This window comes from Poecile atricapillus, chromosome 8, assembly GCF_030490865.1.
Source record: "Poecile atricapillus isolate bPoeAtr1 chromosome 8, bPoeAtr1.hap1, whole genome shotgun sequence".
Taxonomy (NCBI): Eukaryota; Metazoa; Chordata; class Aves; order Passeriformes; family Paridae; genus Poecile; species Poecile atricapillus.
Genome location: NC_081256.1, coordinates 8,011,767 through 8,025,127, shown reverse-complemented (window position 1 = coordinate 8,025,127; position 13,361 = coordinate 8,011,767). Strand labels below are relative to the sequence as shown.

Sequence of the window (13,361 nt, the reverse complement as noted above, 5' to 3'; positions counted from 1 at the left end):
GCAGGAGAGTGCTGGCATGCGTGGTTTGTATAGTTTTTGTGCCTTGAGGACTGTAGGTTGCGGCTGTAGGTTGTGGTGTCTCATGGCCAGGTGTGGCCACCGTGTGGTGTGTAAGTGCGGTTGCGGGTCAGGGTAGGAAGGTGGTGGTGTGGGCTGAAGAGCGCTGCAGAGAGTGAGGGAGGTGCCTACGGCCATACCACCCTGAGAACGCCCGATCCCGTCTGATCTCGGAAGCTAAGCAGGGTCGGGCCCGGTTAGTACTTGGATGGGAGACCGCCTGGGAATACCGGGTGCTGTAGGCATCTTTTGCTGTGTGGTCTCTTGTTTTGCTTGGGCAGCCGTGTCAAGGAGCAGGAGGATGCTGGCATGCTTGGCTGATACGTCTTTTGTGCCTCGTGTGTCTTTTGTGGTGTTCGGTGCGGCTGTAGGTGGTGCTGTGCCATGGGCAAGCCTGGCGCCCGTGTGGTGTGTGAGATTCCGGGTCTGGGTAGGAAGGTGGTGGTGTGGGCTGAAGAGCGCTGCAGAGAGTAAGGGGGGTGCCTACGGCCATACCACCCTGAGAACGCCCGATCCCGTCTGATCTCGGAAGCTAAGCAGGGTCGGGCCCGGTTAGTACTTGGATGGGAGACCGCCTGGGAATACCGGGTGCTGTAGGCATCTTTTGCTGCATGCAGGCAAGTGGGTTTGCAGATTCCTTGTTTTGCTTGGGCAGCCGTAGTGAGGGGTGTGCGGTCGCTTGTTTTGCTTGGGCAGCCGTGTCAAGGAGCAGGATGGTGCTGGCACACTAGGGTGATACGTCTTCTGTGCCTCGTGTGTCTTTTGCGAAGTTTGGTGCGGGTCAGTGTGGGAAGGCGGAGGTGTGGGCTGAAGAGCGCTGCAGAGGGTGGGGGAGGTGCCTACGGCCATACCACCCTGAGAACGCCCGATCCCGTCTGATCTCGGAAGCTAAGCAGGGTCGGGCCCGGTTAGTACTTGGATGGGAGACCGCCTGGGAATACCGGGTGCTGTAGGCATCTTTTGCTGTGTGGTCTCTTGTTTTGCTTGGGCAGACGTGGCAAGGAGCAGGAGGATGCTGGCATGCTTGGCTGATACGTCTTTTGTGCCTCGTGTGTCTTTTGTGGTGTTCGGTGCGGCTGTAGGTGGTGCTGTGCCATGGGCAAGCCTGGCGCCCGTGTGGTGTGTGAGATTCCGGGTCAGGGTAGGAAGGTGGTGGTGTGGGCTGAAGAGCGCTGCAGAGAGTGAGGGGGGTGCCTACGGCCATACCACCCTGAGAACGCCCGATCCCGTCTGATCTCGGAAGCTAAGCAGGGTCGGGCCCGGTTAGTACTTGGATGGGAGACCGCCTGGGAATACCGGGTGCTGTAGGCATCTTTTGCTGCGTGTGGTCCCTTATTTTCCTTGGGCAGCCGTGGCAAGGAGCAGGAGAGTGCTGGCATGCGTGGTTTGTATAGTTTTTGTGCCTTGAGGACTGTAGGTTGCGGCTGTAGGTTGTGGTGTCCCATGGCCAGGTGTGGCCACCGTGTGGTGTGTAAGTGTGGTTGCGGGTCAGGGTAGGAAGGTGGTGGTGTGGGCTGAAGAGCGCTGCAGAGAGTGAGGGAGGTGCCTACGGCCATACCACCCTGAGAACGCCCGATCCCGTCTGATCTCGGAAGCTAAGCAGGGTCGGGCCCGGTTAGTACTTGGATGGGAGACCGCCTGGGAATACCGGGTGCTGTAGGCATCTTTTGCTGCATGCAGGCAAGTGGGTTTGCAGATTCCTTGTTTTGCTTGGGCAGCCGTAGTGAGGGGTGTGCGGTCGCTTGTTTTGCTTGGGCAGCCGTGTCAAGGAGCAGGATGGTGCTGGCACGCTAGGGTGATACGTCTTTTGTGCCTCGTGTGTCTTTTGCGAAGTTTGGTGCGGGTCAGTGTGGGAAGGCGGAGGTGTGGGCTGAAGAGCGCTGCAGAGGGTGAGGGAGGTGCCTACTGCCATACCACCCTGAGAACGCCCGATCCCGTCTGATCTCGGAAGCTAAGCAGGGTCGGGCCCGGTTAGTACTTGGATGGGAGACCGCCTGGGAATACCGGGTGCTGTAGGCATCTTTTGCTGCGTGTGGTCCCTTATTTTCCTTGGGCAGCCGTGGCAAGGAGCAGGAGAGTGCTGGCATGCGTGGTTTGTATAGTTTTTGTGCCTTGAGGACTGTAGGTTGCGGCTGTAGGTTGTGGTGTCCCATGGCCAGGTGTGGCCACCGTGTGGTGTGTAAGTGTGGTTGCGGGTCAGGGTAGGAAGGTGGTGGTGTGGGCTGAAGAGCGCTGCAGAGGGTGAGGGAGGTGCCTACGGCCATACCACCCTGAGAACGCCCGATCCCGTCTGATCTCGGAAGCTAAGCAGGGTCGGGCCCGGTTAGTACTTGGATGGGAGACCGCCTGGGAATACCGGGTGCTGTAGGCATCTTTTGCTGTGTGGTCTCTTGTTTTGCTTGGGCAGCCGTGGCAAGGAGCAGGAGGATGCTGGCATGCTTGGCTGATACGTCTTTTGTGCCTCGTGTGTCTTTTGTGGTGTTCGGTGCGGCTGTAGGTGGTGCTGTGCCATGGGCAAGCCTGGCGCCCGTGTGGTGTGTGAGATTCCGGGTCAGGGTAGGAAGGTGGTGGTGTGGGCTGAAGAGCGCTGCAGAGAGTGAGGGGGGTGCCTACGGCCATACCACCCTGAGAACGCCCGATCCCGTCTGATCTCGGAAGCTAAGCAGGGTCGGGCCCGGTTAGTACTTGGATGGGAGACCGCCTGGGAATACCGGGTGCTGTAGGCATCTTTTGCTGCGTGTGGTCCCTTATTTTCCTTGGGCAGCCGTGGCAAGGAGCAGGAGAGTGCTGGCATGCGTGGTTTGTATAGTTTTTGTGCCTTGAGGACTGTAGGTTGCGGCTGTAGGTTGTGGTGTCCCATGGCCAGGTGTGGCCACCGTGTGGTGTGTAAGTGTGGTTGCGGGTCAGGGTAGGAAGGTGGTGGTGTGGGCTGAAGAGCGCTGCAGAGAGTGAGGGAGGTGCCTACGGCCATACCACCCTGAGAACGCCCGATCCCGTCTGATCTCGGAAGCTAAGCAGGGTCGGGCCCGGTTAGTACTTGGATGGGAGACCGCCTGGGAATACCGGGTGCTGTAGGCATCTTTTGCTGTGTGGTCTCTTGTTTTGCTTGGGCAGCCGTGGCAAGGAGCAGGAGGATGCTGGCATGCTTGGCTGATACGTCTTTTGTGCCTCGTGTGTCTTTTGTGGTGTTCGGTGCGGCTGTAGGTGGTGCTGTGCCATGGGCAAGCCTGGCGCCCGTGTGGTGTGTGAGATTCCGGGTCAGGGTAGGAAGGTGGTGGTGTGGGCTGAAGAGCGCTGCAGAGAGTGAGGGGGGTGCCTACGGCCATACCACCCTGAGAACGCCCGATCCCGTCTGATCTCGGAAGCTAAGCAGGGTCGGGCCCGGTTAGTACTTGGATGGGAGACCGCCTGGGAATACCGGGTGCTGTAGGCATCTTTTGCTGCGTGTGGTCCCTTATTTTCCTTGGGCAGCCGTGGCAAGGAGCAGGAGAGTGCTGGCATGCGTGGTTTGTATAGTTTTTGTGCCTTGAGGACTGTAGGTTGCGGCTGTAGGTTGTGGTGTCCCATGGCCAGGTGTGGCCACCGTGTGGTGTGTAAGTGTGGTTGCGGGTCAGGGTAGGAAGGTGGTGGTGTGGGCTGAAGAGCGCTGCAGAGAGTGAGGGAGGTGCCTACGGCCATACCACCCTGAGAACGCCCGATCCCGTCTGATCTCGGAAGCTAAGCAGGGTCGGGCCCGGTTAGTACTTGGATGGGAGACCGCCTGGGAATACCGGGTGCTGTAGGCATCTTTTGCTGCATGCAGGCAAGTGGGTTTGCAGATTCCTTGTTTTGCTTGGGCAGCCGTAGTGAGGGGTGTGCGGTCGCTTGTTTTGCTTGGGCAGCCGTGTCAAGGAGCAGGATGGTGCTGGCACGCTAGGGTGATACGTCTTTTGTGCCTCGTGTGTCTTTTGCGAAGTTTGGTGCGGGTCAGTGTGGGAAGGCGGAGGTGTGGGCTGAAGAGCGCTGCAGAGGGTGAGGGAGGTGCCTACGGCCATACCACCCTGAGAACGCCCGATCCCGTCTGATCTCGGAAGCTAAGCAGGGTCGGGCCCGGTTAGTACTTGGATGGGAGACCGCCTGGGAATACCGGGTGCTGTAGGCATCTTTTGCTGCGTGTGGTCCCTTATTTTCCTTGGGCAGCCGTGGCAAGGAGCAGGAGAGTGCTGGCATGCGTGGTTTGTATAGTTTTTGTGCCTTGAGGACTGTAGGTTGCGGCTGTAGGTTGTGGTGTCCCATGGCCAGGTGTGGCCACCGTGTGGTGTGTAAGTGTGGTTGCGGGTCAGGGTAGGAAGGTGGTGGTGTGGGCTGAAGAGCGCTGCAGAGAGTGAGGGAGGTGCCTACGGCCATACCACCCTGAGAACGCCCGATCCCGTCTGATCTCGGAAGCTAAGCAGGGTCGGGCCCGGTTAGTACTTGGATGGGAGACCGCCTGGGAATACCGGGTGCTGTAGGCATCTTTTGCTGCATGCAGGCAAGTGGGTTTGCAGATTCCTTGTTTTGCTTGGGCAGCCGTAGTGAGGGGTGTGCGGTCGCTTGTTTTGCTTGGGCAGCCGTGTCAAGGAGCAGGATGGTGCTGGCACGCTAGGGTGATACGTCTTTTGTGCCTCGTGTGTCTTTTGCGAAGTTTGGTGCGGGTCAGTGTGGGAAGGCGGAGGTGTGGGCTGAAGAGCGCTGCAGAGGGTGAGGGAGGTGCCTACGGCCATACCACCCTGAGAACGCCCGATCCCGTCTGATCTCGGAAGCTAAGCAGGGTCGGGCCCGGTTAGTACTTGGATGGGAGACCGCCTGGGAATACCGGGTGCTGTAGGCATCTTTTGCTGCGTGTGGTCCCTTATTTTCCTTGGGCAGCCGTGGCAAGGAGCAGGAGAGTGCTGGCATGCGTGGTTTGTATAGTTTTTGTGCCTTGAGGACTGTAGGTTGCGGCTGTAGGTTGTGGTGTCCCATGGCCAGGTGTGGCCACCGTGTGGTGTGTAAGTGCGGTTGCGGGTCAGGGTAGGAAGGTGGTGGTGTGGGCTGAAGAGCGCTGCAGAGAGTGAGGGAGGTGCCTACGGCCATACCACCCTGAGAACGCCCGATCCCGTCTGATCTCGGAAGCTAAGCAGGGTCGGGCCCGGTTAGTACTTGGATGGGAGACCGCCTGGGAATACCGGGTGCTGTAGGCATCTTTTGCTGCATGCAGGCAAGTGGGTTTGCAGATTCCTTGTTTTGCTTGGGCAGCCGTAGTGAGGGGTGTGCGGTCGCTTGTTTTGCTTGGGCAGCCGTGTCAAGGAGCAGGATGGTGCTGGCACGCTAGGGTGATACGTCTTTTGTGCCTCGTGTGTCTTTTGCGAAGTTTGGTGCGGGTCAGTGTGGGAAGGCGGAGGTGTGGGCTGAAGAGCGCTGCAGAGGGTGAGGGAGGTGCCTACTGCCATACCACCCTGAGAACGCCCGATCCCGTCTGATCTCGGAAGCTAAGCAGGGTCGGGCCCGGTTAGTACTTGGATGGGAGACCGCCTGGGAATACCGGGTGCTGTAGGCATCTTTTGCTGCGTGTGGTCCCTTATTTTCCTTGGGCAGCCGTGGCAAGGAGCAGGAGAGTGCTGGCATGCGTGGTTTGTATAGTTTTTGTGCCTTGAGGACTGTAGGTTGCGGCTGTAGGTTGTGGTGTCCCATGGCCAGGTGTGGCCACCGTGTGGTGTGTAAGTGTGGTTGCGGGTCAGGGTAGGAAGGTGGTGGTGTGGGCTGAAGAGCGCTGCAGAGGGTGAGGGAGGTGCCTACGGCCATACCACCCTGAGAACGCCCGATCCCGTCTGATCTCGGAAGCTAAGCAGGGTCGGGCCCGGTTAGTACTTGGATGGGAGACCGCCTGGGAATACCGGGTGCTGTAGGCATCTTTTGCTGTGTGGTCTCTTGTTTTGCTTGGGCAGCCGTGGCAAGGAGCAGGAGGATGCTGGCATGCTTGGCTGATACGTCTTTTGTGCCTCGTGTGTCTTTTGTGGTGTTCGGTGCGGCTGTAGGTGGTGCTGTGCCATGGGCAAGCCTGGCGCCCGTGTGGTGTGTGAGATTCCGGGTCAGGGTAGGAAGGTGGTGGTGTGGGCTGAAGAGCGCTGCAGAGAGTGAGGGGGGTGCCTACGGCCATACCACCCTGAGAACGCCCGATCCCGTCTGATCTCGGAAGCTAAGCAGGGTCGGGCCCGGTTAGTACTTGGATGGGAGACCGCCTGGGAATACCGGGTGCTGTAGGCATCTTTTGCTGCGTGTGGTCCCTTATTTTCCTTGGGCAGCCGTGGCAAGGAGCAGGAGAGTGCTGGCATGCGTGGTTTGTATAGTTTTTGTGCCTTGAGGACTGTAGGTTGCGGCTGTAGGTTGTGGTGTCCCATGGCCAGGTGTGGCCACCGTGTGGTGTGTAAGTGTGGTTGCGGGTCAGGGTAGGAAGGTGGTGGTGTGGGCTGAAGAGCGCTGCAGAGAGTGAGGGAGGTGCCTACGGCCATACCACCCTGAGAACGCCCGATCCCGTCTGATCTCGGAAGCTAAGCAGGGTCGGGCCCGGTTAGTACTTGGATGGGAGACCGCCTGGGAATACCGGGTGCTGTAGGCATCTTTTGCTGTGTGGTCTCTTGTTTTGCTTGGGCAGCCGTGGCAAGGAGCAGGAGAGTGCTGGCATGCTTGGCTGATACGTCTTTTGTGCCTCGTGTGTCTTTTGTGGTGTTCGGTGCGGCTGTAGGTGGTGCTGTGCCATGGGCAAGCCTGGCGCCCGTGTGGTGTGTGAGATTCCGGGTCAGGGTAGGAAGGTGGTGGTGTGGGCTGAAGAGCGCTGCAGAGAGTGAGGGGGGTGCCTACGGCCATACCACCCTGAGAACGCCCGATCCCGTCTGATCTCGGAAGCTAAGCAGGGTCGGGCCCGGTTAGTACTTGGATGGGAGACCGCCTGGGAATACCGGGTGCTGTAGGCATCTTTTGCTGCATGCAGGCAAGTGGGTTTGCAGATTCCTTGTTTTGCTTGGGCAGCCGTAGTGAGGGGTGTGCGGTCGCTTGTTTTGCTTGGGCAGCCGTGTCAAGGAGCAGGATGGTGCTGGCACGCTAGGGTGATACGTCTTTTGTGCCTCGTGTGTCTTTTGCGAAGTTTGGTGCGGGTCAGTGTGGGAAGGCGGAGGTGTGGGCTGAAGAGCGCTGCAGAGGGTGAGGGAGGTGCCTACGGCCATACCACCCTGAGAACGCCCGATCCCGTCTGATCTCGGAAGCTAAGCAGGGTCGGGCCCGGTTAGTACTTGGATGGGAGACCGCCTGGGAATACCGGGTGCTGTAGGCATCTTTTGCTGCGTGTGGTCCCTTATTTTCCTTGGGCAGCCGTGGCAAGGAGCAGGAGAGTGCTGGCATGCGTGGTTTGTATAGTTTTTGTGCCTTGAGGACTGTAGGTTGCGGCTGTAGGTTGTGGTGTCCCATGGCCAGGTGTGGCCACCGTGTGGTGTGTAAGTGCGGTTGCGGGTCAGGGTAGGAAGGTGGTGGTGTGGGCTGAAGAGCGCTGCAGAGAGTGAGGGAGGTGCCTACGGCCATACCACCCTGAGAACGCCCGATCCCGTCTGATCTCGGAAGCTAAGCAGGGTCGGGCCCGGTTAGTACTTGGATGGGAGACCGCCTGGGAATACCGGGTGTTGTAGGCATCTTTTGCATCCGTGTGCTGACATTTTTGACATTTTTATGTCTACTTCACTTTTCATTTTGGAATAGTTTCAATTTGTATTTTTATCTTTTTATCATTTCTTTAATAACAACGGGTTTTTTCTTGTGGTATTGTTATAATTTTTAAATAATTTTTTGCATTTTGTCTGTGATGTTATTTATTCCCTTTTTCATTGTGCGTGTTCTCTGTTGAGTGTCACTGGCGTGACCTGTCATTTTCCTTTGTCTCAGTATTTTTGGTTGTCATGGGGTGGCTTTACCTTTAAGATAGCTTTGGGAGCTAGGGAAATTGAAGCTGGTGGTGGCTGATGAGAGTCTTTTCTCCTGAGTAATTATCGGTCATTTCTAAGAATTGACAGCAGTTTTGACCATTAAAAAGTTAAGTCAACCTGTGAACACCTCCTTAAGATGTAAAGTCAGAGCACTCTTGTTCTCTTTGTTTCCTGGCTGTTAAAGGCAACAGAGCTTCTGCTGGCCTTCTGTTCTCTGCCCAGGCCATGTGGCCCAGGTAGGGGTTGGGCTGGGCCCAGCGGCTCCCGGCCGGGAGATGGGGCCTGCGGGGCTTGCCCTGGGCTCTGGCCGGGCCAGGCCGGTCCCTGGCTCGGCTGCAGTTTTTGCTGTGACTGAATTCACCAGAGACTGCCGAGTAAAGAAAGGAAAAAAGCTCTTGACCTGCGGCAGGCTGAGACAGTGACCACACTCTCCAGAGCAGCCATGAAGAATCTTCCGTCACAGACAGCTCCAGCTCCTGCTCCAGCAGAGATCACAGAACCATCTACAAAAGCCTGGGCAAGATTTTAAGATTTTCTTAAGATTTTAAGATTTTCATTACCCAGATGAGACTTGCAGATTAATCCTTTTATCCAGAGAGAGAAAAAGAGAGTAATCAACATGTAAAGAGACTTTATAAACTATCAGAGACAGTAAAGAAAAGAAACTTTAGAAAAGGTAGAGAATAAGGAGATGCTTTATAAGCTGAAATATTTTTCTGTTAAAGCTATGGAGATGGACAATAAGGTCCTGAAAAAACTCCTTTAATTCATGACAGAGTATATAGGGAGGAATGGAGTGTTCAAAGTTTGTATTTTGAGCAAAAAGAGTCACTGTGATACAGTGAAGTGCTGGAACAGAGTGAGGCGAAGATTTGAGGCCACTTGAGACAATGAGAAAACTGTTTCCAGGGAAGCTCACAGAGACAGATGAAGACTTTTGCCTTTGAATAACTCATCCTTAAAATGACATCCCTAGACTCATGGCCCATACACACCTCAGAGTGATGTGAAATGGGAGAAGTGAGCTCTGATGACAGGATTTCTGGGCAGCTGGCATCAGGGAAATAGAAAACTATAACAGAAATAGTTTTCTTGTGAGAAACTCCATAGATTAACAGAAGGAGACTTCTGTTTCTCTACAAAGACTGATTAAAAGACTGTAGCAGGAATTGGGACTGTTTTAACCACCAAAGTTCTAAAGTTTTTCTGTCTCTATGTTGTCACGTTTACAAAAGAATGGTCAAGTAGTGGGGGATAAAAGAGTATTCTGGAAGTTTATTCTGGTGTTTTTATTCTTGTAGTTTTGTTAATAAACTTTCTTTATTCATTTTAAGTTTTAAGCCTGTTTTGCTCTTGTTCTAATCCATATCTCATAGCAAGAAATAAGTAGTTTTTTAGTTACTGCTTTAAAACCACGACATTGGTATATTCTCTTGTGGTTTTTTCTGTGTTTTTTGGGCAGCCATGATGCCTGTGTGCATTTTGTTTTGCATCTTTCTCAGAGGCTGTTTTTTCATAGCTTGCGATGTGGAGTCCGCTGCTTGATCTGTGCACTATGCAAGGAGCCCCTGTGTTTCTGCGAGCGGCCGTGCCATGGTCTGGAACGCCCACTGCAAGATCCCATCCCACGTGCTCTGTGGGACAGCCCCATTGTTCATTTACTATTCCCATACCACATCCTTCCTCTGTGGCGTCTCCCAGCACATGCTGCCTGACCCACAGCCCCATGTCACCCTGTGGGCCACACCAGAGACACGGTTCGCTTTGCACGGAATCTGCCTGTTGGAGTCTTACCTCACCTAGCAGCACATCGAGCTCATCCCGGCTCAGCACAGTGTCACTGCCAAGGGCTCTGTCCTCTGCCTGTGCATGAAGAGATGTCCTTCCAGCTCCCTTGCCGCCCTCAGCCTGCTCTCCTTTGGTCAGGCTGGTTCAGGCCATCACCTGGTGTGAGTCCAGCTCATGCTCCCCCAATACAGCTTCACTAACTTGCCTCCATGTGGTGTCAGCCCATCCCTCACCCTACCTGACCCATCTCCACCTTCCTGCTCCCCATAGGCCCTGCTCTTCCTCTCCCACCCCGTTCCTGGCAGCTTGTGCTGACCTTGGCTGCTGGAAGCAGTTGGTCTCCAGCTGCTGGCGTGGTGCCCACGCCACCTGTGTCCAGGGTGCCCATGCAGGATGTGCACAGCAGCAGCCCCCTACACAATCAGGGATGACACAGACCATCAGGGCAGACCCCTCCAGGGAGGAACTAAGGCTGGGATGTGGGGTGTGATGGGAGATTCACCTGGGGTCCCCACTGGGAGCAGGACAGTGTCGGGCAGTGGGGATCTGGGTGCAGCAGCGGCTGCAGACGCTTCCCTCAACTCCACCCAGCTGGGTGTCCCGTGCCGCGTCTCCCAGGATCTCGGGGGGTCTCTCCACAGGCAAGTCTGCCTCCAGCAGCTGGCCTGGTTCAGTCACGTTCTCCACACAGGAGCCACATCGCCATGTCCCGCTGCACAGTGGGAGCAGTGCAGTGAGGAATGGCAGGGGGCACTAGCAGGCCTGTGTGCCCTGGGACTCACCTGGGGACGTGGGGCAGCGGGGGCACCAGGCAGGCAAGGTGAAAGGCCCTGGGGCAGCCATCACAGCAGATGAGCTCACCACCATCACCGCATGCTGCACACTCATCCTCATTCTCCTGTCCTCAGGGGAGTGGGCAGGGCATCACTGCCACCCTCACAGGCTGAAGCCGTGGCTGTGGCAAGGTCTGTCATCCCCCTTGCCCTCTCCCCCTGTATCACCCACCCTTCACCAAACATACCAGTCCTTTCAGGGTGGCAAAATTGCCTGTCTCTTGGGAGTCGTAACCTGGTGAACCCCCAGAAGCTGAGCCTTGGGTTTCGTTTTCAAGGCCAGGGCAAATAGATACGCCAGGGAAACCCCAACAGTTCCTCTTGGGGGTGCACCAGGTGTCATATCCAGGGCTCACCTGCTGGGGCACAGGGTCCTGGCTGAACGCAGTGGCTGCTGGCAGCTGGCCCTGGGGGTGCACTTGGGGTTCCCTGTTCTGTTGGCAACACAAGAAGGGGCTTGAAGAGGCACCGCTTGCACTGGGGGACACTCCCAGGCCATGGCTATGATACCATTCAGAAACAAACCCCTGCCACAGCCTTGGCAGCTGCACAAGATGGGGGTCAAAACATATGAGGGGGGTGTCTGTACAGTTTGGCATGCCTTGGGCTGGGCAGGGGGCTTCAGGCTGTGGCTTCTGCTCCTGGCCTCTGGCTCCTCGCAGGCAGCAGGGTTATATGGCTCATCCTCAGCTCTGCTGACTGTCTTGGAGCTGCCTGCAAGAGAGGCCAGAGGCAGCTCCAGCTTTCCTTCCCCACCTTGCCCACCAGAGGGTGGCTCCTGAATTTGGGGACTAAACTGGGGAGGAGGTGGCTGTGCTGTACTTACGTGGATCCAGCACATGTTTAATGAGGATGCCCTCGATGGCCCCACGGCTGACAGGTACCTCACCACCTGCCACAGCCACTGCTCTCTGCACCGAGGCAGCCACTGCCTGGAGAGCTGCAGGCAGGGGAGCAGCTTAGTGGGGTGGGCAGCCCCTGCCCACGGCTGTGGGCAAACAGGGTGCAAAGGCAGAAGCTGCCCTGGGGGTTTTGGTACTCACCGCTGGCACGAGAAGTGCGAGGGGTATCTGTGCCCTCCGGCTTCTTCACAGTCTTTGCCTTGACCAGGGGCCCTGCAGCATTGTGAGGATGGGCGTCAGGGGGCACAGTACCTCCAATACCTCGGGGGCAGCACCCTGGCCCGTCTCCATCCTGCTCTGGGTCTCCATACCAGGACTTGCGCTGTGCCGTGGAGCAGGCTGTGCTGCCCGGGCCTTGTCCCGCTCCTCAGGGGCTTTCCTCTTGCCTTGGGGTCTGTGTGGGGCCGGTGCCGTGGGGCTCGGGGAGAAACGCCTTCCACGGCGCTGCCGCCCCAGCTCCACCTCTGCAAGAAGAACAGAGACGGGGACAGGCACCGGCACCCTGGCTGTCAGCCCTGCCCACTGTCAGCCCGCCGTGGTGCCAGTCCCACCTGAGCCCCTGCTACCTCTGGGGAAGGCGCCGCGGAGAGGCCGGAGCCGGGAGTATCGCTCCAGGTTGTAGTCCTTGAAGAGGACGGCCCAGAAGTCGCGGACTGCGGCAGCGTCGCGGCCCAGCAGCCAGGTGAGCAGCGCGTGGAAAGCGCGGTGAGAGCCCTCCCGCTCCGTCCGGCTCAGCGTCTCCTGCCAGGCACACCACGGCCTACGGGCTGCCCTCCGGCCCTCCTCCGGCCCCAGCCCCCACAGCATGACCGTCCTGTCCAGCTCCGCACCCTCACCTTGAAGATGTGGTCAGGGACGACATCGTGGTCAGCCAGGCCATGCAGCAGTGGGAAGACGTCGTCCACTGCCATGGCGATCTCGGTGCGGTGCAGCTTCAGCAGGCGCCGCAGGTCCCCGTCGCTGCCCGGCCCCGCCATGCCCGGGGACACTGCCGAAGCCCTCAGCCGCCCGTGCACTCCCCTTTAATACACCTCTGCCGCGGCACCAGAAACCTCATTGGACTCTCGCAGCCCCACTCATTTCTGTACGAGGCCGTAACCTGAACCCGGCCCTCCCGCGCGGCGGCACTGGGCTTGTCCCAGCCCCCCAGCCCCGGGCTTAAGGTCAGGCACCACCCCAGCTCCGGGCGGCAGCAGCCAGCGTGGGATCGGCTGTGCTGCTGGTCAAGGACACCCAACCCGCGGGGACCATCCTGGAGTGACGAGGGAGAGGGGGCCAGTGAGGTCCTGGCGAGGGGCTCCCACCTCTCTCGTATCTGTGGTCACCCAGGCAGCCTCCCAAAATTTCTGGACTTTCCACAGGACCTGCTTCTCTCATTCAGAAACTCGGCTGCAGGAGCATGTGGGAAGTAAGGGCCCAACAGCTGGGGGTGTGACAGCAACAAAAGGGAGTCAGGGTGTGGGTGCTTTTGAGTGTGTCCTCCCCCCACAATCTCCACTTCCCTTCCCAGCATCTCGCATGGACAATGTGGTATGTCTCAAGATAGAAACACAGGAGGAACTGCCTGGGTGCTCACAGATACAGAGGATTCCAGAGACAGAGGAGACAAGATGTGAGTGATTTTGGTGCACCTTGGCCTGCAAAAGGATATAAAATGCTTCTGGAGACTGGGCCAATTAAGCAAACTGGTCTCCTGAGGTTGCAGGCAGCTTCTGTGGGGCAGTAGGAAGCACTGACACACAAAGCAACTCCACAAAAGGTGTGTTAGGGGTACAATTGAGGATGCTGAACAAGCAAACGTTTTGCCAGAG

The 13,361-nt window shown here is 57.4% G+C and overlaps 1 protein-coding gene and 22 non-coding genes across 23 annotated transcripts; 22 read left to right on the top strand and 1 right to left on the bottom strand.

Moving 5' to 3' along the window:
- Positions 1 to 80: 80 nt before the first annotated feature.
- LOC131581627 (autoimmune regulator-like) lies at positions 81 to 12,527 on the bottom strand. The gene is made up of 12 exons (XM_058844108.1): positions 12,387 to 12,527; positions 12,117 to 12,291; positions 11,862 to 12,014; positions 11,692 to 11,763; positions 11,475 to 11,588; positions 11,238 to 11,362; positions 11,005 to 11,082; positions 10,598 to 10,713; positions 10,318 to 10,527; positions 10,132 to 10,228; positions 9,701 to 9,761; positions 81 to 163 (listed from the first exon to the last, which is right to left on the bottom strand). The coding sequence occupies exons 1-12, from the start codon at positions 12,525 to 12,527 to the stop codon at positions 81 to 83; spliced, it is 1,425 nt and encodes a 474-aa protein (XP_058700091.1).
- On the top strand, positions 184 to 302 carry LOC131581875 (5S ribosomal RNA). Its single transcript, XR_009278193.1, has one exon. It is a non-coding gene; the product is annotated as a 5S ribosomal RNA (ribosomal RNA).
- Positions 539 to 657, top strand: LOC131581874 (5S ribosomal RNA). Its single transcript, XR_009278192.1, has one exon. It is a non-coding gene; the product is annotated as a 5S ribosomal RNA (ribosomal RNA).
- On the top strand, positions 895 to 1,013 carry LOC131581873 (5S ribosomal RNA). Its single transcript, XR_009278191.1, has one exon. It is a non-coding gene; the product is annotated as a 5S ribosomal RNA (ribosomal RNA).
- On the top strand, positions 1,250 to 1,368 carry LOC131581872 (5S ribosomal RNA). Its single transcript, XR_009278190.1, has one exon. It is a non-coding gene; the product is annotated as a 5S ribosomal RNA (ribosomal RNA).
- On the top strand, positions 1,602 to 1,720 carry LOC131581870 (5S ribosomal RNA). The gene has a single exon (XR_009278188.1). It is a non-coding gene; the product is annotated as a 5S ribosomal RNA (ribosomal RNA).
- On the top strand, positions 1,958 to 2,076 carry LOC131581843 (5S ribosomal RNA). Its single transcript, XR_009278162.1, has one exon. It is a non-coding gene; the product is annotated as a 5S ribosomal RNA (ribosomal RNA).
- On the top strand, positions 2,310 to 2,428 carry LOC131581869 (5S ribosomal RNA). Its single transcript, XR_009278187.1, has one exon. It is a non-coding gene; the product is annotated as a 5S ribosomal RNA (ribosomal RNA).
- Positions 2,665 to 2,783, top strand: LOC131581868 (5S ribosomal RNA). Its single transcript, XR_009278186.1, has one exon. It is a non-coding gene; the product is annotated as a 5S ribosomal RNA (ribosomal RNA).
- Positions 3,017 to 3,135, top strand: LOC131581867 (5S ribosomal RNA). The gene has a single exon (XR_009278185.1). It is a non-coding gene; the product is annotated as a 5S ribosomal RNA (ribosomal RNA).
- On the top strand, positions 3,372 to 3,490 carry LOC131581866 (5S ribosomal RNA). The gene has a single exon (XR_009278184.1). It is a non-coding gene; the product is annotated as a 5S ribosomal RNA (ribosomal RNA).
- On the top strand, positions 3,724 to 3,842 carry LOC131581865 (5S ribosomal RNA). The gene has a single exon (XR_009278183.1). It is a non-coding gene; the product is annotated as a 5S ribosomal RNA (ribosomal RNA).
- LOC131581864 (5S ribosomal RNA) lies at positions 4,080 to 4,198 on the top strand. The gene has a single exon (XR_009278182.1). It is a non-coding gene; the product is annotated as a 5S ribosomal RNA (ribosomal RNA).
- On the top strand, positions 4,432 to 4,550 carry LOC131581863 (5S ribosomal RNA). The gene has a single exon (XR_009278181.1). It is a non-coding gene; the product is annotated as a 5S ribosomal RNA (ribosomal RNA).
- On the top strand, positions 4,788 to 4,906 carry LOC131581855 (5S ribosomal RNA). The gene has a single exon (XR_009278174.1). It is a non-coding gene; the product is annotated as a 5S ribosomal RNA (ribosomal RNA).
- On the top strand, positions 5,140 to 5,258 carry LOC131581845 (5S ribosomal RNA). Its single transcript, XR_009278164.1, has one exon. It is a non-coding gene; the product is annotated as a 5S ribosomal RNA (ribosomal RNA).
- On the top strand, positions 5,496 to 5,614 carry LOC131581842 (5S ribosomal RNA). Its single transcript, XR_009278161.1, has one exon. It is a non-coding gene; the product is annotated as a 5S ribosomal RNA (ribosomal RNA).
- On the top strand, positions 5,848 to 5,966 carry LOC131581904 (5S ribosomal RNA). The gene has a single exon (XR_009278222.1). It is a non-coding gene; the product is annotated as a 5S ribosomal RNA (ribosomal RNA).
- On the top strand, positions 6,203 to 6,321 carry LOC131581893 (5S ribosomal RNA). Its single transcript, XR_009278211.1, has one exon. It is a non-coding gene; the product is annotated as a 5S ribosomal RNA (ribosomal RNA).
- On the top strand, positions 6,555 to 6,673 carry LOC131581882 (5S ribosomal RNA). Its single transcript, XR_009278200.1, has one exon. It is a non-coding gene; the product is annotated as a 5S ribosomal RNA (ribosomal RNA).
- On the top strand, positions 6,910 to 7,028 carry LOC131581871 (5S ribosomal RNA). The gene has a single exon (XR_009278189.1). It is a non-coding gene; the product is annotated as a 5S ribosomal RNA (ribosomal RNA).
- On the top strand, positions 7,266 to 7,384 carry LOC131581839 (5S ribosomal RNA). Its single transcript, XR_009278158.1, has one exon. It is a non-coding gene; the product is annotated as a 5S ribosomal RNA (ribosomal RNA).
- Positions 7,618 to 7,736, top strand: LOC131581841 (5S ribosomal RNA). Its single transcript, XR_009278160.1, has one exon. It is a non-coding gene; the product is annotated as a 5S ribosomal RNA (ribosomal RNA).
- Positions 12,528 to 13,361: the final 834 nt, after the last annotated feature.